Genomic DNA, 27,099 nt, shown 5'->3' on the forward strand with positions numbered 1-27,099 from the left:
AAAAAGCGCAGAATTTGGATATGTTCCTTACAAACAGGGATTATAAAGATTTGGAGTACAGCGAACAAATAAAATTGATGTGATTTGTGAATTTATGTTGTGCTTTGGTGTGTCTTATGCATTGTCAGAAAACAGGAGAAAAGCATAATTTAAATGCTTTGTTAATGGTAAGTCATGTTAATTAATGGTCTACAAATGTTAGTAACACATCAGTTAATGTTGAAATAGTGTACTTTGCAATAAGGTTCACAAATTCCATTAATAAATGCTTTGTTGAATGTAAGTAATGATAGTAAAGTGCATATAAACATGAACAACATATCTGTTAATGTTCAGAAGGTTTATACTTCAGAATTATGTTTACAGCCCAAATCAATGCCTTGTCAATAAATAATGCTGATAAGGTACACAATGGCATTTTTAACTTTAGGGTAGATGAGTTAGAAATGTTTACTCTTAGTGTGTCAACCGCTATATAAACTAATGTGAATATGTACAGTAAGTTAATCTTAAAACATTAAGGTTATAGAGTGCCTCAGGGATGACGCATTTTTGTAGGCAAAATCCGGAAGCGAGTTAGCATTTTAGGACTTCCGGTTCCAACGCCGTCAAGTCTATGGGTTTTTTGAATGGGTTTTTGCTAAATCGCCTGAAATAAGGTCTGTAGTTAACAAAGCCTCTGAATACTTTAACGTTTTGATCTATGACATAAAACACACCAGTTATAACCCACTTGTGATTTTTTAAACTTTGTCTTAAAATCGGCGGTTGCTAACAAATTGCTAAAAGGGACTACTTCCTTTGGCGGGAACTTTAGACGTCATCATTAAAAACGGGACATTTGGACAGCATTTCTCATGAAAAAGTGGATAAGTATTCATACACAGCGCAGATCATAATCAGTGAGCATGTTTTTAAATAGAGTTGTTTCTCTAAATCTGAGGAAGCTTGGTGGTGACGACGTTGATCCGCGACCATGGTGTGCTGTAGTCCGTTTATAGCCTACTGTTAGCCTTTTATATCTGACGACTTTATTTAGGCTTCAAAATCTATAAATGTTGTGTTAACTTGTAAAGATTATCTTGATAGACAAAATGTGTAAGTGTCATAACCCTTATTTAAAAACAGAGCTTATTTTCTGCGATTTTCCAAAAGTCTATGGGAAAAATGCATAGGCTTTCAACCGAGGGAACCCGTGCGCCGCTAACTTCCGGGTTGGCCTACAAAAACGCGTCATCCCTGGGGCACTCTATTTACAGGCATTGCCTGTGTGTTAACATTAACAAAGTTTAACTAATGCTGAACAGAGGTTTTGTTCATGGTTAGTTAATGTTAACTAATGCATTAACTAATGTTAACTAATACAACCTTATTGTAAAGTGTTACCATAGTGGGTATTCTAAAATGGTCTAATAATTGGTCTTATTGTGTAAAATGTTTTTTAAACTTCATCTAAACTCTAATTAAATAAACTTGTTGTTTATTGATCTGTTGATATGAAATATGGGAGTGTGAGTGTTGCTGTAGTGCTGATATCAGTCATGTGGTCATCACGGCCCAATCACAGTCACCGAACTGATATTCAGATCAACAGTGCTCTTACTGCATGTGATCTGGATTAAATATTGGAAACATGATGAAAGCAGGAAGATCCAGACCTACAGGAGTAACGATTACTGACTATTGACCGGTAAGATCCTCAGAGAGGAAGAACACCAAAAGAATGGAAATAGTGTGTGAGTGAAGGTGTGTGTGAATGTGTGTAGATGTGTGTTTGTTACAGGATCAGAGAATGACACCGTTCCTCTGTCATAGTCCAGATTCACTCTCACACGATCAAGCTTCTGATTGACACGAAAACTAGAACCAACAATATATCCATACGTCACACTCCAGACATCCGTGTTGAAGAAAACATGTTCCTTCCTCTGGTTTGTTGCTGTAGTTACTCCAAGGATCCAGCCTGAACTCCCTTTAACCTCCACATCCCAGCAGTGTGTTCCTGAGTTAAAACCCTCTGATCCCAGAACACAGGGATAGATGTCAAATCTCTCTGGATTATCAGGAAGAGGTTGTTTGTTCCCGCTGTCTCTCACACTGGTCAAATCATCAGACAGGATGAGACATGGATTCGCAGTGTTTGGATCCAGAATCACAGGAGCTGATGAGACACAATCAACAGACACTTTTATTGTTCATATAATGATCAAGAGTGAACCAACACAGATTATTATGAATTATGACACTGTTGATCAAACACATGTTCCTCTGATCACTGTCAGTGCTGTTATTAGTTTCACACTCATTTTATCATCAACTACAAACATTAAACGTGTGATTCAGACATTTGTGTCCATCAATTAAAATCGTTAATTCAATTGTTCCTAAGACACGGCTTCGCTCCAGGGGTGATAGAGCATTTTCTTCTTATGCTCCTAAGATTTGGAACTCTCTCCCATCTGACATCAGGGAAGCAAATACATTAGTGACTTTTAAATCTCTTCTCAAAACATTCTATATTATGATTGCTTTTACTTGATTAATCATTTTATTTTTTCTATTGCTTTGATGTGTATATTTTTGTATTTAAATGTGTTGTTTTCTCTGTTATGTTTTCTTGTAAAGCGCTTTGAAAGCCATTTTTAAAGACACTATATAAAATAAAGGTATTATTATTATTATTATCATCATACTATCCACCCAGAACACCCTAGCAACTAGAAACACACTAGCAACGAGTGCCGAGTTTTGCCACTGCAAGCCCCACTCACATTTTCTTGAGGAAACGTACATTCTAGTTAATATTATTAGTATGAGAGTAAATCTTCTAAATCGTAACAACCATCAAGGTTCTTGAGAGCTCAGATCTTCTGCAGTCAGACTCACTGTTTTGGACGATGTCCTGCATCTTCTTCCAGACTCTGAACGGCAGGTTGCCCAAGTAACGTGGCACATGAATCAAAGCTCCAGAAGCCATCTGTGGATCCGGCTGTGAGCTCTGGACTCTGGAAGAACATTCAGCAGTCAGAACTGCAGTGGCTTTGGATCAGAACCAGAGAGACCAGAGACAGGAGCAGATCACTCACCTTTCCTTTGAGACTGGAAACTCCTGCAGAACAAACACACCATTTATCATCAAGAACTCAATCAATGAACCAATGATCAACCAATGATCTGAAATCAGACCTTCAGAAAGCAGACGTCATTGGCTTTCATCATCTCCTCTATGTCTTTGATTGTGTGTAAAAGAGCTGAGATGTTTCTGTTCATCTCCTCCAGCTTCTCCTTCATCATCTGCTTCTTCTGCTCCTTTTCCTCCCTCAGTGCAGTGATTATAGCTTCTTCTTCATCCCTGAGAAACTGATGAAGCTTCTCAAACTGCTGTTTAATCTGACGCTCTGTGTGCTCAGCTTGAGACTGAAATCAAATCACATTCACTTCAATCATCTCAATTGACACACATCAACACTTCACATCATTCATATCAGAGATAAACTCGAACACCGACATATAACAGATCCAGAAGCAGATCGCTGCTCGTCATTTACAGAAATAATAAACTGGAATCCATTATATTAAATATATCAGATCATAACTGTATATAGTGATCCTACAGCTGTAATGAAAATGACTCTCGATTCTGTTTCTTCACCTTGATGAGTTGAACTGTTTTCTCAAACTCTCCTTTCATTTCTTCATTGTGTTGAAGTTTCTCTTGTAAGGACTTCAGTGCTGTATTGAGCTCCTCCTAGAATTGAACAAAAACACATAAAACACCAGATTACAGTGAGAGAAGAAGAGAACACAGTGATATGATCATATAATGCTGTGAAAAAGTATTTCCCTCATCCTGATTTCTTCTGTTTTTGTGAACATCTCAAACTAAAATGATTCAGAAATTAAAACCTGCCATAAAACAAAGGCAGCCTGAGAAAACACAAAGAACAGTTTTTAAAACACAATGTTATTTATTGAAGCAAAATAACTTATCCAATATTATCTGCATCTGTGTGAAAATGTATTTGCTCTCGTAGTTACTAATTCCTCAAATCTCTGAAACTGTGTTTATAATGTGGTTCAGCTGAACTAAACTCAATGAGTCCTGATCACTGCAGCCCTGTTCAATCAAATCACACTTCAATAGGACTTTTTCAACAGCATGAAGTTTGTTAAAAGGTCTTAAAGTGCCCCTATTATGCTTTTTCAAATATTATTTTCATGCAGTGTGTAATATAGCTGTCTGTGAATATAAATGGTTTGCAAAGTTGTAAAATTGAAAGCGCATAATAAATAAAGTTCCCATTCAGTCGGTCACGTTCGACGTACGTCGGACAGACCGACGAATAGGAATCTCGCTAGAGAGGCCAATCTACTTCGAGTGTAACTACAACAAGCCAATGCACATTGGCATGCAATCATATGCATCAGCTGCTCTCCTCGCAGCGCGGGTATATAATGAGCAGCAGGTGCGTTGCATCTTCAGCTTTTCATTTTGGAGCCGAACCGCCTGTAACAAACAGTGGTGTCTACGAGCGAGTGTTTGTCTTCAACGAGTCAGCTTTTTTGGAAAATCTGCTCTTTGTGTTGGTGCAGGCGAACAGCACTGCAGCGGGACCGATCTCTCTTCTTTATTTTCTCTTTTCTTTTGTTTTGCCCTTTTGAGAGAGCAAAGCCTCAGTTAGTGCTGGGCGGTATACCGGTTCATACCGAATACCGGTATTTATTTTTGTTATGATATGAATTTTGATGATACCGCAATACCGGTATGTGTCGCTTAACCAACGTTAGGAATGCGGCGCAGCCCATTACTGTTTGAGAGCGTCCCATTTCACTGTTGCACTGTAATGAGAGCACAGCTGAGATCGCATCACAGCCTATGGTAGGGGAAAAAAACACCGTCATATACCGTGAAACGATATAATTTTGAAAAATACCGTGATATAAATTTTTGGTCATACCGCCCAGCACTAGCCTCAGTTGTAAAAAGCCGTTCTCACGGCTGGTGAACGGTGCGCTTTTGAGCACTTAAGAGCTGTTCTCACAGCTAGTAAGAGGGAGGCTACAAGGAGAGAGTGCACACGACAGGCTGCACTATCCCCTGTCTGTGCTGCAGCAGTCATTCCCCTGCGTGCTTCGGCACCTAAAAGAGTAGTCCCTAAAAGAGCTTACACAAGTAGATTTGTGTCTTTTTAATGATGACATTCTACCTGTGTGCTTCTGGATGCGGTCGTTTCCTGTCCTCACTGACGGCCACGATCATTGTTTCACATGTCTGGGCGCGTGCTGAAGCGATGCTCGTGGGTGATTCATGTTTTCATATGAGAACATGATCACGTCGACACACCGGTCGTGACTCTTTTTTCTCCGGGAAGCTTGAGTCCCCTCTGTTGTTGGCCAGCTGCCGCTTGTGTGTAAAAGCACAGCTGTGGGTCTGCCCGACACTTTGGGAGACCATGGAGATCAGCGAGAGCAAAACTCTCGCTTCTCTGCATGTCGTGTGCCGTCGAGCTGTCGGGCTGCAGTGCGGATTGTCACGGCAACCCAGTGCTCGCTCAGCGCTCTGGATGCGTGGTTCCCTTGCCTAATCTCCATTGTAGTGCCCTCTCTGGTGCACCAGAAGAGGTCTACTTTGCTGATATGGCTTGGGTGACATGAGGTTGAGGGGTTCCTTCGGGAAACCAACCCCCTAGGGCCCCTCCCTCTCTAGCGCATTGCAAGCTGTGCAGTTTCTGGATTGGATTGCTGGTCCTTCTCATAGGGGAACCTAGCATTTCATTCAGAGCTCCAGCTGAGGGTAAGACGTCGATTGCAGCATCAGAGAGAGTGCTGTTTTGCTCTGGAAATGAGGGTGACGCTGCCCACTGTGATGGTGTGTGCTTATGCTGACTCAGATTCAGAGTTTACAGCCATGCTTTCCCGGGGGTCCCGGATGTGCATGGAAAACTTAGCAGTATGGAGGTATTTTGGTGCCATAAATATGGAATGCCAAAAGTGCCAAAATCTGCATACATTTTTCCTCTCTCACTGCCCTCTTGGATGGGGTGGCTGTACACAGACCACTCCCACCCTGCATGTGAGGCCAAGGCACTCTTTATGCATGAGGGTAGTTCTGAGCTGGGGTTGAGCTGCGCTTGTTGACTAACCGTGATCAAAGTCACGGCGCAGGCCCTCAGCCAGACGATGTCCACCTCAGTGGTCCAGAAGGTCACCTCAGTTCAACCTGAAGGACGCGTACTTTCATGTCTCGATTCTTCCGTGACACAGGCCATTCCTGCAGTTCGCGTTTGAAGGATGAGCATATCAGTACAGAGTCCTACCCTTCGGGCTGCCCCTGTCTCCCCGTGTCTTCACGAAAGTCATGGAGGGAGCCCTTGTTCCCATGAGAGAACAGGGTGTTCGCATCCTCAACTATCTCGACGACTGGCTCATTCTAGCACAGTCTCGGGATCAGTTGTGCGAACACAGGGATTTGGTGCTCAGACACCTCAGTCAGTTGGGGCTTCAGGTCAACTGGGAAAAGTGCAAACTCGCCCCAGTGCAGAGGATCTCTTTTTTCGGTTGGATTCGGTTGAATAGATAGCACGCCTCACAGAGGAACATGCTCAGTCGGTGTTGAACTGCCTGAATACGTTCAACGGCAGGACAGCGGTCCCACTGAAATAATTTCAGAGGCTCCTGGGGCATATGGCGGCCGCAGCGGCTGCAACATCACTCGCAAATATGCGTTTCCCCCAGTGAGCCTACTTGCACAGACACTGTGCAAAGTCAGGGAGGACGAGGAGCGGGTCCTGTTAGTTGCGCCCTATTGGCCCAACCGGACCTGGTTCCCAGAACTCTCACTCCTCGCGACAGCCCCTCCCTGGTCCATTCCTCTGAGGAAGGACCTTCTTTCTCAGAGACGGGGCACTCTTTGGCACCCGCGTCCAGACCTCTGGAAACTCCATGTCTGGTCCCTGGATGGGACGCGGAGGTTCTAGGTGACTTACCCCCCGAGGTACTTAACACCATCACTTCGGCACGTGCTTACACCTCGAAGTGGAACCTGTTCGTCGAGTGGTGTTCTTCTCGCCGAGAAGACCCCGAAGATGCTCGATCAGAGTTGTGCTGTCCTTCTTGCAGCAAGGGTTGGAGGGTCGTCCACCTCCACCCTCAAAGTCCACACTGCTGCTATTTCCGCTTACCACGACCACATAGATGGCAAAACTGTTGGTCAGCACGACCTGGTCGTCAGGTTCCTTAGGGGGGTGAGACGGTTAAATCCTCCTCGACCTCCCTCCATACCCTCTTGGGACCTTGCTCTGGTGCTTCGAGCACTTCAGATTGCTCCCTTTGAGCCCTTGCAATCAGCAGACTTAAAGATTCTGTCTCTGAAGACTTTGCTGCTGGTTGCATTGGCCTCCATCAAGAGGGTAGGGGACCTGCAGTCATTTTCGGTCGACGAATCGTGCCTAGAGTTCGGGCCGGGTGACGGCCACATGGTACTGAGACCCCGGCCTGGCTATGTGCCCAAGGTTCCTACCACTCCCTTCAGGGACCAGGTAGTGAGCCTGCAAGCGCTGCCCTCGGAGGAGGCAGACCCAGCCCTGGCTTTGCTCTGTCCAGTTCGCGCCTTGTGACTGTACATAGACAGAACTCAAAGCTTCAGGACCTCAGACCAGCTCTTTGTCTGTTACAGAGGCCAGCAGAAGGGAAAGGCTGCCTCCAAGCAGAGGATGGCCCACTGGATAGTGGATGCCATCGACCTGGCTTACCAAGCCCAGGGCGTGCCCTGCCCGCTCAGGTTGCATGCTCACTCCACGAGAGGTGTAGCATCCTCCTGGGCGCTGGCTCGTGGCGCCTCGCTAACAGACATTTGTTGAGCTGCGGGCTGGGCGACACCTAACACGTTCGCTAGATACTATAGCCTTCGTGTCGAGCCGGTCTCCTCCCGTGTCAGAGGTAAGAGGCACGGAGAGGCCCCGTCTTAGTGTCGGCTTGCTGCGCTACATGCGCTCTCTTTGCTCCAGAGAGTCCCTACGGGCAGACCCTGTTGAGTCCTCCGGTTACCCTTCAGCAGCTGACGTGGCTGAGCATCTGGCGCCAGGCCTATACTCCGTTGCATCCTCGAGAACCGGATTTAGGCTGGGTTCCATGTGTGTGACCCTACGGCAGGGGTCATCAACTATATTTGTCCAAGGGCCAGAATTTTTCTCTGCAGACACTGTAAGGGCCAGATACTCGTAATATAAAATAAAATTCGAATTGTATCCTAATATGTTATTATTTGATTAATTTATGTTATTTTTTACATATTACCTGTACTGCAGCAAGCCACCAGGGGCGATAGCGATATTTTAGGCTTCATATTTGTGAGGCTGTCAAGCTGTCCATCACTGTCAAGCAATTGTGCGCAAATCCCAGGCAAGGAAAATTTTGACATTTGTGAAAAAATGAGCACGTGAAACAATAAAAGATGTTCAATGAGAGCAACGCGTTTATCGTCATTCTTGACTGAAGGCAGGCTATGGCACAAGCTACTTTTCAGAAGGCTTTTTTCCCGTTAGATTTAAAAATAAATAAATATGGAACGGACCCGAATATTCGAATATTCGTTCGGTGGGTTGGTATTCGATTTGAAAATTTGACATTCAAATATTCGTTTTTTTTTTTTTTTTTTTTTTTGCACACCTGGGATCCCCCGCGAAACGGTTCTCATTCCCCCTTGAATAAGGCCGGCGACACACTGGCTGCATGAGCGTCTCAGCTGCGTACTGCATACGTTTTTATTTCGGCTCCCATATTTAACAGGTTGGAGTTTGCACACTGAGACACGCGTCTCAGGCGCGCTCGAGCCACGCGGAAAATGCGTGCATGCTAGAAATAGAACCGACGCGTGTTCCAGCAACGGGAGTGTTCTCTGGCTAGAGCGCAGAACAGCGGAGTTTGTGCATGTCTGAGCTTGTGTTTTGTTGCTTTGACATTGTGGAAAATAGAATAATAGAAACAAAATGTATTAGCATTTTTACCCATTATTATCAATCTAAATTAATCCCGTTTTTAATTTAACTTAATTTCGTTTTTCTTTATTTAAATTTCGTTTTTCTTTATTTAAATTTCGTTTTTTCTTTATTTAAATTTCGTTTTTCTTTATTTAAATCTACCCTTACTGTGCCAATTTGTTAGTCCGAAAAATATTAGACTACCTTAAAAGTATTGCTTAATTTAACAGACCTGTGTGTGTGCGTTTTATATCACTAGTGCAGTGTCCGTTCTCGGAGCCCTGCCCGCGTGAGGTGCGCCGCTTCCCACTCGCGCTGTTCTGACTGTAGTTTACTAAAAGTTTATTAATTCTGAATGTGTCGCGTCTCGCGTGTCCATCTATATTGCACCAAATGTGACACTGCACTCCCTTGTGAAGTCGATTGGATGAATGGTTCTCGAAATAATAAAAATGCAAACGGACATACAGACACAGATTCCTGCCTTTATTAGAGAGAAAAATATGTTCAGCCCCTCTCTCCGAAGAGTCGATGTTCATTACTACCGAAGCTTCGAAGCTCAAAAAAATGGTATTCGGACCAGCCCTAAACTTTTTCCTCTTACAAGGCTATTCCTGAATTCAGTATTATTCTGGGGGCCGGATGGAAATCTCTGGCGGGCCGGATTTGGCCCGCGGGCCGCCAGTTGACGTTGCATGCCCTACGGGGATCCCATATGTTTTTTTTCATGGTTGCTCATAAACAAAGCCTGGAAAGAAATTGGGTCAAAATCCACCACAGCGCTGAGAAAGACTGATCTCCAGTTATCACAAGCATTCTGCTGCACTTATTAGTTTTTCACATGGGTGATAGGTGTTAAAAACTGTTCTTTGTTTTCTCTGGTTTTAAAGTTTAAATTTAAAATTATTTGAATTAGTATGAGACACAAAAACAGAAGAAATCAGGATGGGGGCAAATACTTTTTCACAGCACAGTAAATGTCATATGATGTTGAGTAAAATGGCAGAGAGAAATATTGAGTGCATGAATGTGATATCTGTGTTTATGACTAATTACTGTTCTTTGCAAGTCAGAGTAAAGTAAAGTTGTGAAAGGAAATTGTGGCCTAATGTTCAGAGAGTCAGACTGGTAAACTGAAGGAAACAACTTACTCCCATTTGCTCCACAGCAAAAATGGCTGCCCACTGCTTCATGTGTGTTCACTACTTACTATACAACTAATGTGTGCACTAACTGGATAGGTGAAATGAAGAGGACAATTTCCGAGTATTGGGTTACCATTCTTGGCCTTCACATGTCCCACTGACTTTCACTTACGTGTGAAACAAGAGTCATTTGACTTACCTTATATGATGAAACCACTTCACAGATGGGTCTGAATGTGTGACTGACGTGTTTCTGTGAATTAATACACACTAAACACACAGGCTGTTTGTCCTCCAGACAGAAGAGTTTGAGTTTCTCACTGTGTAAACGGCAGATCTCCTCAGATCCTGATGAACGTGTCTCATTTCTCTCCGTCAGGAACGACTCACACAAGTTTTTTAACACAAGATTAATTGGAGGAAACTCTTTCGAGGATCTTCTCTTGCAGACAGGACACTCCTGAGTTTTCTTGGTTCTCCAGAACTGTTGAAGACACTCTTTACAGACACTGTGACTACATGATAAAAGAACAGGAGTCTTGAAGATTTCACAGCACACGGGACAAGAAAGATCTTCAGCAGAAACATTTAGTGAAGCCATTTTCACTGTTTGAGCTCCAGCAATATAAACTTTACTTTTACTTTCTGAACGACGGTTTTAAAAATGAATCACCTTGAGAATCACAACGATCTGCTGTCTGTTCAGAAACAAATGTCTCAAAAATCCTTCTTGAAAGTGTTTCTCTTCATTCTCCACTGATCGCTGATTCTTTATTGCTTTTGTCAAGAGAGAAGAGAGTCAGTATGACAGAAAAGAGAAATAATGAGTCAGTCTCTTCCTGGTAATTGTTGTAAAAGTTTATGATTACCTTTGGTTCAAAAAACAACATCAGGATTTTTTCAGGTTAAAGTTTAACAAAACTTGCTTCAGTATAATGCTATAAAACCTGGAATCAAACACTAAAGAACAATGAAAAAAAGCAAATATTGACAATAAAAATACTATTTTATTTATTTATTTTTATTTATACATAGTTTCCAGTGAAAAGACTAATCTGAGTTTTGTTTGATTAATAAATCATTTTATTTAAACCATTTTGAATTCATCATCACTGGACTAAAAGGTAAAAACAGCTGCTCTGCTCTTGTTCAAGGTATTTTATTGTTATGTTGACACATGAGAACGGCATATGTACTCGGGTCCAGCAGTGTACTATATAAAAAATAAATAATATACTGCTTGGAGTAATTTTTTGGGCAGATTTGACCACCCTCTGCAGCTCCTTCTTGTCAGCAGCAGAACAGTTCCCGTACCAGAGAGTGATGGAAAAGGAGAATGTGTCTCTCCAACACACACCGGTAAAATGTTAGCAGAACCCGACATAAGAGTCCCTGTTCTCCAGATGGGTGAGAGCAGAGAGGATGACCGATGAAAGACCGGTTCAATATTATCCGTCTGCAATACCGGAGGCTGCACTTTCAGGACCTCAGTTCTAGGACCGCATTCCTAGGACCGCATTCCTAGGACCCTATTTTTTTTTGTGACAGCGCCACCTACTGAATCGGAGAACCACAGTGCCAGGACCGCATTTCCAGGACTCTAGTATTGGTGAACTGAAAAGTGCCACCAAGGCACTATTTCCACCCAATTCTAACTAATTAGAGTTTTTTTTAAAGGTTTATAACATCCAAATACTACTTTCATTCTTGCAATTAAAACTGGTTGCTAAGAGCTGAATGTTGAGTAATTATTGTAACTAACTAGCAGAAGAGAGAAGTGAATGAAATAAGGAACATTTAGTTGAACTTGTTCAACACTAATTTTAAATTTCATATTTAAAAGATCTTAGTGACCACAGAGCACACACATTATATATGATACAAAAATAATTATATTATGCCTCATTTCACTGGTGTTATTTGTTCACTGCTATTAATATGTGGTGCTTTTTTTCATTGCATTGACCACAATGTTTAGAGCTCATATGATGGATGGAAAATATGAGGTCTTTATAGGCCTCTGAAGTGTAATGATGTGACATTTCTCCAAAACACTGCAGTAAAATTATTTCACATGTGGTGTGCATATAGTATGGGACGTCCCCTATAAGAACTGGCCATTGATTTTTTTTTTTTCTACTTATTAGTAATGATTTTTTTCATAGGTGTATGAAGTGGAACAATCTCAAAAAAGCTGCAGTAAAATGAATTAATATGGTTAATTTTACTGCAAATATTGCATATTTATACTGCAAATAATTCTAACATTTACTTGGTTAGAAATAGAACAGGCAGTTCCTGTTCAATTCAAGCTATTTATAAGCAGGTAAATGCAAACACAGCTTACACAAAGACAGATTGTATTGCACTAAAGAACCAGGGAGAAGTTTAGGAGTCTTGATCGCCTCCAGGTGGTTGGTCCCAGTATAGGTCATAAACCCAGCCCTCTCCATGTAATTAAATGGAACTTGGGACAAACTAAACAATTAAATTACACTTATTTTTTTTTTTTCCAAAGATGGTTTCTGTCATTTCATGTATATCACACTGAAGTTCAAGTGTTAATTTTTTTTTTTTAGTAATTTTGTTTTTAGTTAGTTACTTGATGCTATAAAACAGGGATGTGACGTCATGATTGACAGCTTGGGGGGGGGGGGGGGGGGGGTGATGAAAGTAAATGTGAAAGTAACTTTTTGGATGTACAGTATTTTTCTTCTGCTCTCTATAGTTTAGATGACTGTGAATTTAAATTTACATACATTTTATCTCTAGGTTATTGATTAAAAAAAAATTAACATGAACAACCTATGCTAATTTAGGTGTGGCAAGCTAGCATACAAGATTTTATCATGGCTGGAACATCAGGGGCAGTTGTAACATTTGTTACAATGCCCCCGACCTACATGGCCTAATGTAAGCACCTTGTTTGTTTGTGCTGACATGCTTTTCTTTTAGAAAATGAACATATTTATAACTACATTTAAAACGGATGTATGTTTTTTCTAGTATAAACATAAATCATCAATTAGCCTGGCATACATTCTTTGAATAAAATAATGTGTTTTATATGTATTTGACAGAAAGTGTTAATATTTGTGTCTGCAAAAGCACAGTTCCTTTTATTGTCCGTTTGTCGCATAGTGGATTTAAAGGGGTGTGATTGTATAATGGCTCGTTTCCATTGAGCTGTCTGATACAGTACGGTATGGACTTATTCCGTTTTGATTGTCAGAAGTTGAGAATGGTACAAAAATCCCGAACCATACCGTACCATTTTTTGGGACCCTTCCGTTGGCATAACTAGCAGAGTAGTCCAGTACCTAAGGCTGGAGCTAGACTCACTGTGGGATGTTGATGGGTTGACAGAGAATTGTCACTTGCGTGTGCTTTTTCAGCTGTTTTTCCTTGCAGCCTGCAGCCTTTGCTCAAACTTGTCTTGTGACTAACCACCACATGCAGAGAAGCAAGAACAATATCTGCTGTATGTCCTCCATGGTTGTTTACTGTGTCACTTTCTTCTTTTCGAGAGAATAATGTCGATCACTACACCATGTCTGCCAAGTAAGGGTAGCCTACTGTTACTGTCCCGAATCGTACTGTAGCTAATGTACTGCACTGCATTGCTCAGTCATCGCTCACAGCCACCGTACTGATCAACAGCACTCTTACTCATGTGATCTGGATTAAATATTGGAAACATGATGAAAGCAGGAAGATCCAGACCTACAGGAGTAACGATTACTGACTATTGACCGGTAAGATCCTCAAAGAGTCATAACAATAGAAGAATAGAAAGAGTGTGTGAGTGAAGGTGTGTGTGAATGTGTGTAGATGTGTGTTAGTTACAGGATCAGAGAATGACACCGTTCCTCTGTCATAGTCCAGATTCACTCTCAGACGATCAAGATCCTGTTTGACACGAAAACCAGAACCTAAAGTCCATCCGTACCGACTATATTCCACACTCCAGGCATCAATGTTGAAGAAATCAGGTCCCTTCCTCTGTTTTGATGCTGTAGTTACTCCAAGACTCCAGACTAAACTCTCTTTAACCTCCACATCCCAGCAGTGTGTTCCTGAGTTAAAACCCTCTGAACCCAGAACACAGGCACACCGGTCAAATCTCTCTGGATTATCAGGAAGAGTTTGATTGTTCTCGCTGTTTCTCACACTGGTCAGATCATCAGACAGGACGAGCCATGGATTCGCAGTGTTTGGATCCAGAATCACAGGAGCTGATGAGACACAATCAACAGATGCTTTTATTGTTCATATAATGATCAAGAGTGAACCAACACAGATTATTATGAATTATGACACTGTTGATCAAACACATGTTCCTCTGATCACTGTCAGTGCTGTTATTAGTTTCACACTCATTTTATCATCAACCACAAACATTAAATGTGTGATTCAGACATTTGTGTCCATCAATTAAAATCACAATAAATCAATGAGATCTGTTGAGATTTCTGCTGTAGATGAAAAACTGTAAGTGTGTGTCTGATCTTCAGCAGCATCTGATCATCTTCATGTTATCGGCTCTGATAGTCTGTGTTGATGTAAATCAGTTTATTCTCACTGTCTGTTGAGTTTCACTAACTGTTGGTCTGAAAGCTGAAGCACACGATCACTATTCTGTGGATTATTATTTATATATTATTTATTCTTCTGTACAAACTTCAGAGCGTAACTCGTCCCGCACTGTCTGCCGTAGACCCATGAATGAGGCGTCAAATGCTCCAGATTGTCAGAAGAAGACAAGGGGGTGGGCTCATTTTACTCATTTTATAAGCCACGCCCTAGCAACCATTTACAGAAAACAGCCAATCACAAATCACCTTCAACACTTCAACACCCAATCTTCTAATCGTAACAACCACCAAACTCGACTCAGATCTTCTATCTATCTATCTATCTATCTATCTATCTATCTATCTATCTATCTATCTATCTATCTATCTATCTATCAGTTTGTGTCATGAAGCACCTTTATCTCTCCACCCCTCCATCATTTCCAGTGTGTGTGTGAGAGCTCAGATCTTCTGCAGTCAGACTCACTGTTTTGGACGATGTCCTGCATCTTCTTCCAGACTCTGAACGGCAGGTTGCCCAAGTAACGCGGCACATGAATCAAAGCTCCAGAAGCCATCTGTGGATCCGGCTGTGAGCTCTGGACTCTGGAAGAACATTCAGGAGTCAGAACTGCAGTGGCTTTGGATCAGAACCAGAGAGACCAGAGACAGGAGCAGATCACTCACCTTTCCTTTGAGACTGGAAACTCCTGCAGAACAAACACACCATTTATCATCAAGAACTCAATCAATGAACCAATGATCAACCAATGATCTGAAATCAGACCTTCAGAAAGCAGACGTCATTGGCTTTCATCATCTCCTCCATGTCTTTGATTGTGTGTGAAAGAGCTGAGATGTGTCTGTTCATCTCCTCCAGCTTCTCCTTCATCATCTGCTTCTTCTGCTCCTCTTCCTCCCTCAGTGCAGTGATTGTAGCTTCTTCTTCATCTCTGAGAAACTGATGAAGCTTCTCAAACTGCTGTTTAATCTGACGCTCTGTGTGCTCAGCTTGAGACTGAAATCAAATCACATTCACTTCAATCATCTCAATCGACACACATCAACACTTCACATCATTCATATCAGAGATAAACTCGGATACCGACATATAACGGATCCAGAAGCAGATCGCTGCTCGTCATTTACAGAAATAATAAACTGGAATCCATTATATTAAATATATCAGATCATAACTGTATATAGTGATCCTACAGCTGTAATGAAAATGACTCTCGATTCTGTTTCCTCACCTTGATGTGTTGAACTGTTTTCTCAAACTCTCCTTTCATTTCTTCATTGTGTTGAAGTTTCTCTTGTAAGGACTTCAGTGCTGTATTGAGCTCCTCCTAGAATTGAAGAAATATAAAATTGATATATATATTGTCTCTCTAACTTACATTATCACTGTCTTACTGAAATACTTCTGCTAATCATCTGTCTCCCACTATTACCTAAAACTGTGTCCATTAATGCAGATCGTCTGTTGTTCTTACTACTCTGAGTAATGATGAATGATGGAGCAAGATTTGTTTTACAAACTTTAATGTTACATCAGTAATTGACGTTAGTGCAAAGGACAAAATCTGAGTATGGGTTACCATTTTTGGCCTTCACATCAATTTACTTTATACATGTGGAACAAGAGACATTTGTCTTACCTTATATGATGAAACCACTTCACTGATGGGTCTGAATTTGTGATTGTCGTGTTTTTGTGAATTAATACACACTACACAAGCAGGCTGTTTGTCCTCCAGACAGAAGAGTTTGAGTTTCTCTCTGTGTAAACTGCAGATCTCCTCAGATCCTGATGAACGCGTCTCATTTCTCTCTGTCAGGACCAACTCACACAAGTTTTTTAACACAAGATTAATTGGAGGATGTTCTCTTGAGGATCTTCTCCTGCAGACAGGACACTCCTGAGTTTTCTTGGTTCTCCAGAACTGTTGAAGACACTCTTTACAGACACTGTGACTACATGATAAAATAACAGGAGTCTTGAAGATTTCACAGCACACGTCACGGCTGAGCTTTTGGGAATGAGGATGATAGTAGATGTCTTGAGACACACTGACAGCACAGCCTGGGAGAGCGAGGTGTTAAAGATGTCAGTCAGCATCCCAGCAAGTTCATTTCCGCTGCACTGCTGCACACCGCCATCACCTGCTGTTTCTGTACATCTGAACACTTACTGGACTGAAGCAGCTCAGCTTTACTTGATTATCCAGACATCATTTTATAGGAAAATCATGAGAATTAAATATGTTCATCATGCTTTTGAGGAAGGTTTATTTGTTCATTTTCAATCATCGTTGTATTGTATTGCATTATATATTTGAAAACTGCAGAGCTTTGATCATAAAACTGTGGCGATATTAACTCAAAGGGGAAATATTAATAATTATTCATAACTCACTATGATTGTTAATTATGATTAATTATGAATATTTGAATCAGATAATCAGATTAACCTGAAGTAGCTACATTAAAATTACAATCAATAACTCAGTTCATCCTGTGAACACTCAGTATTGATTATTAATTAATTAAGAGATTGGTATTTTTCATGGCCACAGAAAAATAATTCTTAGGTTTTACAGTACTTTGTAATAAGCATTTCCAGAGCTGGTAATCAGATCTGATCATTTAAGAGGCAATCTACTGCAGACAGAGAGTCAGAACCAAATATGTATTGTGCACAAGTTTTATTAACTAAATCACGAACACATAGCTAACTAACAAACACAAACATACACACACACACACACACATAAATGGGTAAAATGATAAATGATAGAGTGAAACCGGAAGTGGGAAACAGCAGGAGCTATGAAGAAACCAAAAACCAGGGAAAGAATCATCAGTATTCATCATAAAAACTCCCTTGTAACAAAGGAGGTTCACAATTTTAACTAACTAGCAGCAATTTAATATATCGTACGATACTTGCATTAGGCCTTTTTGAAGAGCGTCTGGATATATTGCTGCCGTAGGAAGTCATGAGAATTCAGTCAGATGGTATTGAAGTTGTAATCAATGTCTTCTGTGTTGAATGAAGAAGCGATAACAAACTTGCATGGTTAGTTTGACTCTTAGTGGGGAAAGAGTTCTTTCACTCTCTCATAGATGAGCACATGGCTGGGTCACAGGCCTTGGTCTGAAGAGGTCTGCAGCAGAGGGGATCTCTTCAGTCATCTAAAGAAGAGGCGAAGAGAGCGAGGCGGAGTTGTGCGTCTCCCCTAAAGGTCTGGGAGGAGCCACACCTCTTCTGGCTCTTGTCTGTGAGCGTGATTAAACTGGCTGAGCTGATTTGAAGAAACTATTAAAGATTCTTGTAATACTGATGTGTGGCACAGGAATTATACACACAATCATTTAAATCTTCAAAACACAAACTCGTCGACACCAAACTTGGTATAAGTTGGTTTACGTTAACCATAAAATATGCATAAAACAGATATCATGCACACAACAGTTTGCAGGACAGTTATAATAATGTCATGGGATGCATGTTCATTTATAGATCGTTCATCTATAAATTATTGCAGGAAAGTCTGTTTTGAGGACTGTGTGTCTCTTTGTCTCTGCTCTTCCATGTGTCAAACTACATACTTCAGCGTAATAAAACTTGTAACTGAGACTCCCTGTACAGACTGATCTCTCTGGGGATGGGGACAGACCCCAAAGTGAGTTTCAAACAATTAGTTGTTAAATATACAAATAATTGTGTCTGATTTGTCTCAGTTGTTACAAAACTAAGGATTTAAATATCATCTAACTAAGACATATTATTGACAGATATTGATATTTATATGCATTTTATGTCAGTATCTGCTATACTGTTATAAACATCTCATCCATTTACATTACAAGCATCAGAATTTCATCTTTTTGTCCATAAATATATCAGAACAAAATTTAGCTGTTTTTCCTTCATATTCTCATTATATTAGACAATATGAGCCATAAATGCCTGATCAAATATTATTATTAATAAAAGAATTGTTAATTTCAATAAACTGATTTTTCTGTGTTATGAGAGTTATTTCTGTTGTGTTTCAGATCAGTAAAGCTGCTTCTCCGTCGCCCTCTAGAGACCGGAGGAAGGATATGGGATCTCGACAGGTACCTACAGATCTCTCACTACACACCATCAGAAACTCTAGCTGTTCTAACACTAGGTGGCGCTGTTTCCACAGGCTGTCAGTGGAGAAGAGAGCAGGGCCGGCAGCGGATCTGAACGGATACCAGATCAGGGTGTGAGAGATTCGACATGAAGAGGATCCTCTGCTCACTCACACCTCAAACCATTAGAAACATGCATCATATTTATATTCATTTCACATTTAATCTGTAAATACAGTGCAGTTAGCCTTTAACTCTACTAGCAGACTAATGTACAGGCTCGTCTGTAGTGCCTTTGATCAGAAAAATGATTCTCCTCCTTGTTTTCCAGCACAAATATCTAAACATCCTTAAATCAAGATTTACTGAAGCAAATAAATTACTTCAAATATTAAGTCTTATTTTCTGACAAAGTGTATCAAAATGAAGTGAGTTTATGCCAATGAGCACATATTTGTTCTTCTTTTAGGCAAAAACCCTTTCTTTCTTTCAGTTTAACAGAAACAAAAATAATATCTTCAGTCATTTTTCTTCTCCAGTAAATGTATCTTGATTTAAGAATGTTTAGATATTTGTGCTGAAATCAAGACAGATATTCAGAGGAAGAAGATGATTTTTTGCAGTGTGCTTATACAGTCTGTGATAATATGAGCATGTAAATCAGCAGACAGGGTTCAGTGGTTCTTCAGTGAATGCAGCACTCGCCCCTTTGGGTTTTTAGGTTTTATATTTTTTTAACTCTTGAAAGACTTTCTCAGTTACTCATTACAAGCAACATTTGAAGTCAACATGAAATGATAACTGACTAAATTCACGTTCAGCCGTCAAGCCAAACTGAAGCGCGCTGATATCTGAAGGAGACACTGATGATGATGATGATGATGGTGCTGTTAAATCTTCTTCTCGTCGTCTGTCTCATGTTCTCATGATGCATTAGAAACACTTGATTCCTGCCACATGATTAATTACCTGCGTGTGATTAACAGATGTTTCCTCACCACTGGAATGTCATTCATACACTGTTGTGACACTTGAAATTGAAATGTACAATAAATTCTTTTGTCAAATGAAATGTTGTTTCTGTCACATGTGACATGATATACACTGATGATTTACAGATGAGAACTCACACAATAATAAGAACATCACAAAATAGTGAACTGCTCACAATTATATATAGTTAAGGTTATTAAAAGCGAGAGAAGTGTTGAGGTCAGAGGTCGTGACTCGTGTGTCTGATCTGACAGATTGTGTGACGCTTCATCCTGAAACCATCAAGAACTCTAGACCGGTTTACTACAGAAAACACTGAACAGGTTTACTTCACTTTTACACTGAGTGACATTCACTTGATTCTCAGTTGCATTTTTTACCTTTTGAGGCATTTTTTTTCTATCTGTATTAAATGTAAATCAGAAGCACAAAGAGTTTAATGTTCTTCATCAGATCTGAGCGTATATAGAGAACATTAGAGCGGTTCAGAAACCTTCTTCTCTAGTGCCAGAAATCTCACTTATATTCTCACAGAACTGTGACATAAGGTGAACTCAGGAACGAAAATTAAGCCCAAAGTATACTTCACATTTTACGTGTACGTGAGGGTCAGCATACAGTGCACACGACACAGATTTCGTCATCAGAATAGTATGCTTGTACTGTACGCGAACCGCTGGATTTTTGCAACCACAAGTACTAGTTTGTACATGCAGGTCTCACATGCGTATTTAATTTTTTGTTGCTGTTGTTGCAGTAACTTGTTTATCCACAAGGTGGCAACTGTACCCTGGGGGGTATTGCACAAAAGCAAGATAAGGGATTAAGCTGGGATTTTCCAGTTATCCTGGCTGAATTTAGCCCTGACTCGGTTGCATGAGGCTAAATTAATCTACATTAAGTTACTATGGAGATTTACACTTTGCAGCTAGCCTGCTCCGGAGCAGGCTAACAACCAGGCTAAGATTAATCCTAGTGATTTATCGGCTAGTTCCTCCCTAAATCCTACTAGATATTAATGTGTTTAGTCACTTTATGGTCCTGCATTAAAATACTAGATATACTGTCATTCATCTAAGTATGTGTACTGTTATTTTAGTTATTATTGAAAACTGCTGTTCATTTCACTGTCAGAGGTTTGATGAATATATATATTATTTGAAATTTAAAGTGTTTATTGTCATACACCCAGTGAGGAAAGCAGATTTTCCTGAGCAATTATTACTTTGCTGTCCACAATGAATGCCAACACAGTGCAAAAGAACTATACTATACAATATGAGAAATAGAATATAGACTATGTATATCTATATATGCAAGTATAGAGTAGAAATGTACTGTTGAATGAGAAAAAATATCAATAGATTATATTTTATTGTTAATGAGATAATAAGAAATGGCTCATGAAGTTGCAAATGTGGTTTCAATTAAGTCTGTAACGAGGTCAATATGTAGTATATATAGACTAAAGATTTGTGTGTTTCCTATTCACAATGGCTTGCCCTTTGTTGGATGATGTAGTTGATGAGGAAGTTTTAATACTCAGACGAGCATTCAGGCATGAAAGAGTCTTCCAAGATAGGGCAGACCCATTGGCCTTTTCAGACGAATATCTGACTGAGAGGTACAGATTCTCAGGTGATGGCATCAGATATTTGTGTAGGCTGCTGGGTCCAAACATACAGCACAGGACAGCACGGAGCCATGCTCTCACTGTCCCACAGATGGTCTGCGTAGCACTGCGATTCTTTGCAAGTGGCATGTTTCTGTATTCTGTCGGTGATGCAGAAAACCTCAATAAAGCCACTATTTGCCGCACAATAAGAAATGTAAGTCTGGCAATGAAATCTCTTGTGCACATATTTATCACCTTCCCTGGTCACAGAAGATTCATCCACATCAAGGAGGAGTTCTACAAGATTGCAGGTAACACGAATAATAACAGATTACTACAAAATGTTACATTAGCACAGTCACAGTATGACACTCATTATTTTGTGTTACAGCTTTTCCTAATGTAATTGGTACAGTGGATTGCACCCATATTCGTATCCAACGCCCCTCAGGGGCACATGAGGGAGATTATGTTAACAGGAAATCCTTCCACAGTATCAATGTTCAGGTAAGAAGGAGTTATGGTTACTGTCAGCTACATAATTATTCTGTGCATTAAATGACCTTAATAGGCTATATATTTTTACAGATGATCTGTGATGCTGACTGCCTTATCACAAATTTAGAGGCAAAGTGGCCTGGCTCAGCCCATGACTCCAGAATCTTTCGGGCCAGTAGAATTTACCAGAGACTCTCTCTAGGTAAGCCACACTATTTTTTTAAGCACCTTGAACATCAAAGAGTACAGTACTTGTAAGAATTATGTTTTGTATTCGCAGGTGAGTTCTCTGGTGTGCTGCTGGGGGACAAAGGCTATGCCTGTGAGACATTTCTGATGACTCCCCTTACAGACTCCCAAACCCCAGCACAGCAAGCTTACAACCATGCCCATGCCAAAACCAGGGCTCGAATTGAAATGACCTTCGGCCTCCTGAAATCACGATTTCAGTGCCTGCACCACCTGAGGGTCTCCCCAGACAGAGCATGTGACGTGACCGTTTCCTGCACAGTGCTGCACAATATTGCCAGCCTAAGAAAAGAAAGGGCTCCCAGAGTTGCTTTGGATGTTGATTGGGACAATGCTGCCATATTCCCAGATAACAGAAATGGTAGACTTGTTAGAGAACAATACATTGCAAATGATTTCAGTTAATTTAGTTTTGATTTAGCCCATCCCTTAATAAAGGATAATGTAGGCTATATAACTTTTTCATGTGTACATGCATTTTATTTGGCATCGGTAGCACACACTGTGGTTATCTTCCCAAATTCTAGTTCCACTTCACTGGATCAATAACTATAAAGTGTACTTGACATTCATAAAAAAAAAGTTACAAGACCACAATGGTTTTGGAATATTTTTCTTTTATTATTTTGCTGTTATCACTTGTCAGCTTGGAGCTTTGGAGAGAAAAAATGATGATGATTAATACATTGTGTTACAGTCATGGTTACAGTATGAACTGAAGTCACTTACTTCTCTTTCTAGTTTCTGGATTTCCAGTTCTAGTTTCCTCAGTGTCTTTCGTTTAATTTGCATCTCAAGGTCCATGTCCTGCAGCTTTCTTTTGTTCACATCAATCTTGACTTCTGTCAGCTCGATCTGTCTCTTAAGATGCGTTGTGTAGAGATATCTGACAGTTTGTGAACTCTGTGAACACCTTTTAGTTAGCATTGCAGAATTTGTGCATAATGTAAATTTACTGTAGGCAATACTCACTATGTTACCAGGCTGCTTATCAGGCTGCCCAATGTCAGGATCCTGTAACAAATGATATTTTCTATTAGTACCACTTCCCTGACTTCTTATCTATTGTGAACTTAAAAAAAAATGTGTCTATTTCCACAAAATTGACATGATACCTCGAGCCTTCTGGAGTCCAGCGACACGGTCTCATCATCGGCAGAAGTGCACTCCGCTGCTGTAGATGTGGCTTCCCTCTGCCATATTCAATACTTGTATTGATATTTTTGACAGGACATGCAAAGCCTATGATTTAATAAACAGTACTCACCGATGAATTATAGTCTGGTGGCTCCAAAAGTGTAAGGGTGTTACCAGCCACTGCAAGGTAAGGCAAAGTCACACAGTCCACATAACAAAATATATATGGATTTCAATATTTTCCATGTGCAGTAGTATGGCAATAATGTACCTTGTAGGAGGAGGCCAGTATCCCTTGCTGGGCCAGAGTCAGTGGCTGTCCCTCCCTGGATCCCTTCAATCACTGGCCTCCCTTTATTTAAGTCCAAGGCCAGCTCCTCTGCTGTGGTGAAGTCTTGGGTTGGAGGGCCACCCCCCATACCAGATATATGACTTTTTTTTATTGCTAAAATCAGCACAGACAGTAAAATGTCATCAAACATGTCACCTATGTTCTCCGCAAACAAGTCACTTACCAGCCTGCAAAATATTCTTGTATTTAATCTTGACTTGCTGCCAAGTCCTTTTTTGGCCAGACATGTTTGCTCTTTAAGAGGAATAGATAGATACAAATGATAAAATAGATTAGATGGGTAAAAATAGAGCAAATTATCTGATTATAGATTACATAAAATCAATTAGACTAACTAACTAAATAGATCAAATAGATGCACATAGTGGGTAAGTGTTTGCAATTATTCTTCATGTTAAATGCATGTCCATTGGTCACATTTAAAGCAAAGTATACAATTATTTTTGAAAATGACAAAAAACTCCTTGGATTGTAATTATGAGGGTTTCAGTGGAGCACTGGTTATTTGGACTACATGATGTTTTATTAACAAAATTCGGGAGGAGCAAGTTCAGATAATTAACCTAATTAGCACAGGTGGAGAGCATTCAGTTAATCAACTCAACCAATGTCAAAAGGTATAAATTCAGCAGACTGACTTCTGTTCATCTGAGAGTTTATCAGCATTAGGCCTCGCCCTACGTTCCGTCTAAAATCGAGCTCTCGCCGTCTGTCCGATGAAAAATTCTTCGTCCTCAAGGAATCTTACCTCAATTTTCTGGCCTAAAAAGTGATTATCCTCCACACCGCACCACCGCCGATCCCTCGGCGTTGTCTCGCGGGTCTTGGCGGTCTTGGCCCAAACAAACCGGCCCAGCATGCCGAGGCCTACCACGGGCAACATATCCGCGATCTTTTTCCCCGTCTTTCTCATCTCCAACTCATTCAATCTTTCCGGCCATAAAGGAATGGATAATAAAGCCCCTCAAACACCAAGCTCGTGTCTCGGGCAATGCTGCCCTCTTCCCGCAAAGGAGTGGGCCTTCCTCCACAGTCAGGCCGCTGCAACAGGCTCTCAACAAGCCGCGCCGCTGATTCATTGTCGGCCAGCTTTCTCTCCACCCCGCTGGCTCAAAACCGTAAAAAACACAGCTCAAATCCTTTTCGTTTTCCCTGGTTGAACTTGCTTCGCTTGGTCGCTAAATCACGAGAACAGTTCATGCTATCTGGATACTCAATTTTGATCGGAAGAAATATGTTTTGAAATTTGAACCGTTTTCATAGATTTGCCGTTTCTAATCTAAGGCGTTGTACAAACAGCTCGGACATCATGTGCAGTCAGATCGCACGCACAGTTGCAGAATTAATAAGAACTTAACGTCAACGCTGTCCTGAGATAAACATAAAATATAACGCTATATAATTTTCAGCTCTAATCGATTTGTTTCTGTTTTTGAAGTAACTCAAAACCCAGCTTCCGTTAAAGAGACGCTGCACAGACTGGTAAGACAATTTCATTCACTCATTCATTCTCACTAATGGATTCAAATAAATTCCACGACTGTATCTGTATAAAATAACTAATGTTAAGACTCAGATAACTGATGAAAATAACTGTTGAGGGTTCCTCCTAGTGATGGGAGAAAGCTTTTGAATCAATTGAACCGCTTTGAGAAATGATTCGGTTTCCCTCGAATCGTCACACGCTGGTGATGTCTACTGGTCAGAGGTAAATGCACCGTAGTCAGTTCAAGCATGCATGGAAAAACATTTTTCCAATCAGCTGCAACTGTTTTAAGTGTTAAATGCTATTAACAATTATCTATACCATTAGATAATACTATAGCTGATGTATCGCGGTAACATGCAGTATACAAAATGGACCGAATTTTCATAAATGTATAAAACAGACCAGATTTTTCTCTTAATGCTTCGTTAATAATGAGAACAGGCTTTTGTTACCAATCAATGAATCATTGTAAACGCATTCAGCTGTACATTCAGCAGAAGCTGCCTCAAGTTACATGGAATTTATGCATTTGCACTTCAATTATAATAAAATAATAATAATAACTAAATAAATAAAAATAATAATAATAATAATGAATCACTTAGTGAGTCAGCTACTCGTCTGACTCGTTCAAAACAGATTCATTTAGAAACTAAACAAAAACAACGCTCTTGCTCGCATCACGAACTATCAGCAGCATTTTTTCTGGCATGAAATTTCCAACCTGGACTGGAGAGCAGTACTAAAACTTAATACAATGTTTATATATATATATATATATATATATATATATATATATATATATATATATATATATATATATATATATATATATATATATAAAATAATAATAAAAAGTAAATAAATAAAAATAACGAGTGCAAAGCTGCTATATTGATGAATGGAATTGCATTTGTCTGAATCGTCTTAGCAAAGATGTTTTCATAAATAATTACACCTGTTCCAGAAGTGAAACTTTATCTTAAAAAGGTGCAACTTTATCTTATTGCAAGATTGGGGAACAATAAGGCGCTACACAACATTTACCACACTGGGCACAGTAGACAAGCAATGGCAGTCTCAATTTAAAGATTTTGCAGGCATGCGCGTTCAAACGAAGTGTACCTGCCACTCATACTACATTCCTTATGGTATTACCGTACCGACTTACTACCAATACAATGGCATTGCCAGTATTTTGAAGCTTTAGTATCGCAATACTACTGTAGTACCGATACACTCTGCAACCCTAATATGAAATGTCGGTATTATGTGTCATTTTATTAAATTGTTGTTACAGTCATCTTGTTTTGTTTGCTTTATGAAGGTCGCCAGCAAGATCAGAGCACAGATTTGATCTGAAATTCAGGCCGCTGGCTCCAAAGGTGGACCCTGACCCAACCTATTCACTTTTCCAAATATTTGTTACGCACAGGACAGCAACCAAATCAAGTCAGGTTTGTAGAGCTTTTTACATGCAGGCTGTGTCGGGGCAGCTTTACAGTGAAAGCAATATAATTTGGCTGCACAACAGCTCTAGAAGAAAATGGTGCCATTGTGCAGCTTAAGTAAGTCCAGTATTGATTCATTCCATCATAAAACTACTTATTCATAGTTAATTTATCTATACAACAGCTCTGGATGAAAAGTGATGTCATCATCCTGGACAGTTCAGTTTGCATACAATGGTGTGCAGTGAAGACAATGAAGGCAGATCAAAACATTGTTGAATATCAAGTGTCCACAACTAAGCAAGCCAGAAGCAACAGCGGCAAGGAACCACAGCTGCCCCAAAAGGCCTCTCTGAGCATCAGAGTCAAACACTCTAGTCGCTGGCCATCAGAGGTTTTAAAGATCTATATCCTATCTAATCCAATCACTTCCATGTTAAAGAAGCTCCGCAAACCCTTACCAGCCAAATTCTTCAGCTTCAGCTTGTTC

General features: G+C 40.3%; 5 protein-coding genes across 8 annotated transcripts in view; 2 read left to right on the forward strand and 3 right to left on the reverse strand.

The window, feature by feature from the left end:
* LOC125274634 (nuclear factor 7, ovary-like) overlaps positions 1–17,895 on the reverse strand; it is a 32,688-nt gene extending 14,793 nt beyond the window's left edge. The window contains exons 1-7 of the mRNA XM_048201000.1: positions 17,835–17,895; positions 16,359–16,783; positions 15,951–16,046; positions 15,485–15,715; positions 15,385–15,407; positions 15,185–15,303; positions 13,839–14,358 (exon numbers count right to left, since the gene is read on the reverse strand). Of these exons, the coding sequence (XP_048056957.1) occupies positions 13,862–14,358; positions 15,185–15,303; positions 15,385–15,407; positions 15,485–15,715; positions 15,951–16,046; positions 16,359–16,783; positions 17,835–17,895 (1,452 nt within the window). The 3' untranslated portion in view covers positions 13,839–13,861. The remainder of the gene's footprint in view (positions 1–13,838; positions 14,359–15,184; positions 15,304–15,384; positions 15,408–15,484; positions 15,716–15,950; positions 16,047–16,358; positions 16,784–17,834) is intronic.
* The window catches only part of LOC125275331 (tubulinyl-Tyr carboxypeptidase 1-like), a 92,870-nt gene that overhangs the window by 34,317 nt on the left and 31,454 nt on the right, over positions 1–27,099 (forward strand). The window contains exon 8 of one of the 2 annotated variants that reach the window (XM_048202177.1): positions 18,900–19,187. The exons of the other annotated variant lie outside the window; for it this stretch is intronic. Coding sequence (XP_048058134.1) covers positions 18,900–18,963 — 64 coding nt within the window. The 3' untranslated portion in view covers positions 18,964–19,187. Of the gene's footprint in view, positions 1–18,899; positions 19,188–27,099 lie in introns of those variants that run through there. 2 annotated transcript variants of the gene reach the window in all.
* LOC125275328 (nuclear factor 7, ovary-like) lies at positions 1,280–10,963 on the reverse strand. Its single transcript, XM_048202171.1, has 6 exons — positions 10,323–10,963; positions 3,653–3,748; positions 3,187–3,417; positions 3,087–3,109; positions 2,887–3,005; positions 1,280–2,161 (listed from the first exon to the last, which is right to left on the reverse strand). The coding sequence occupies exons 1-6, from the start codon at positions 10,722–10,724 to the stop codon at positions 1,674–1,676; spliced, it is 1,359 nt and encodes a 452-aa protein (XP_048058128.1). The 5' UTR covers positions 10,725–10,963; the 3' UTR covers positions 1,280–1,673.
* On the forward strand, positions 21,242–22,585 carry LOC125276065 (putative nuclease HARBI1). Its single transcript, XM_048203483.1, has 4 exons — positions 21,242–21,744; positions 21,825–21,940; positions 22,022–22,133; positions 22,212–22,585. The coding sequence occupies exons 1-4, from the start codon at positions 21,312–21,314 to the stop codon at positions 22,583–22,585; spliced, it is 1,035 nt and encodes a 344-aa protein (XP_048059440.1). The 5' UTR covers positions 21,242–21,311.
* LOC125275333 lies at positions 22,781–25,899 on the reverse strand. 3 transcript variants are annotated; one of them, XM_048202178.1, is made up of 5 exons: positions 24,418–25,899; positions 23,589–23,903; positions 23,448–23,497; positions 23,296–23,373; positions 22,781–23,194 (listed from the first exon to the last, which is right to left on the reverse strand). In XM_048202178.1, the coding sequence occupies exons 2-5, from the start codon at positions 23,797–23,799 to the stop codon at positions 22,859–22,861; spliced, it is 675 nt and encodes a 224-aa protein (XP_048058135.1). In that variant the 5' UTR covers positions 23,800–23,903; positions 24,418–25,899; the 3' UTR covers positions 22,781–22,858. The 3 variants fall into 3 exon arrangements, with proteins under 3 accessions (XP_048058135.1, XP_048058136.1, XP_048058137.1); XM_048202179.1 differs by having other exon boundaries at positions 22,781–22,833; positions 22,910–23,194; positions 23,589–25,899; XM_048202180.1 differs by having other exon boundaries at positions 22,781–23,083; positions 23,153–23,194; positions 23,589–25,895.

Source organism: Megalobrama amblycephala, linkage group LG9 (genome assembly GCF_018812025.1).
Source record: "Megalobrama amblycephala isolate DHTTF-2021 linkage group LG9, ASM1881202v1, whole genome shotgun sequence".
In the NCBI taxonomy this organism is placed as follows: Eukaryota; Metazoa; Chordata; class Actinopteri; order Cypriniformes; family Xenocyprididae; genus Megalobrama; species Megalobrama amblycephala.

What these genes read in the sequence shown, in the direction of transcription:
- LOC125275328 (XM_048202171.1), bottom strand. Translation starts at nt 10,724, where the DNA reads ATGGCTTCACTAAATGTTTCTGCTGAAGATCTTTCTTGTCCCGTGTGC. An exon ending in ATGACGTCTGCTTTCTGAAG is followed by an intron (nt 3,110 to 3,186) that starts GTCTGATTTCAG and finishes TTTGTTCTGCAG; the next exon opens with GAGTTTCCAGTCTCAAAGGA. An exon ending in TTTCCAGTCTCAAAGGAAAG is followed by an intron (nt 3,006 to 3,086) that starts GTGAGTGATCTG and finishes ATGTTCTTCCAG; the next exon opens with AGTCCAGAGCTCACAGCCGG.
- LOC125276065 (XM_048203483.1), top strand. Translation starts at nt 21,312, where the DNA reads ATGGCTTGCCCTTTGTTGGATGATGTAGTTGATGAGGAAGTTTTAATA. An exon ending in TCCACAGTATCAATGTTCAG is followed by an intron (nt 21,941 to 22,021) that starts GTAAGAAGGAGT and finishes ATATTTTTACAG; the next exon opens with ATGATCTGTGATGCTGACTG. An exon ending in TTACCAGAGACTCTCTCTAG is followed by an intron (nt 22,134 to 22,211) that starts GTAAGCCACACT and finishes TTGTATTCGCAG; the next exon opens with GTGAGTTCTCTGGTGTGCTG.
- LOC125275333 (XM_048202178.1), bottom strand. Translation starts at nt 23,799, where the DNA reads ATGTTTGATGACATTTTACTGTCTGTGCTGATTTTAGCAATAAAAAAA. An exon ending in CACCAGACTATAATTCATCG is followed by an intron (nt 23,374 to 23,447) that starts GTGAGTACTGTT and finishes TGAATATGGCAG; the next exon opens with AGGGAAGCCACATCTACAGC. An exon ending in TGGACTCCAGAAGGCTCGAG is followed by an intron (nt 23,195 to 23,295) that starts GTATCATGTCAA and finishes CATTTGTTACAG; the next exon opens with GATCCTGACATTGGGCAGCC.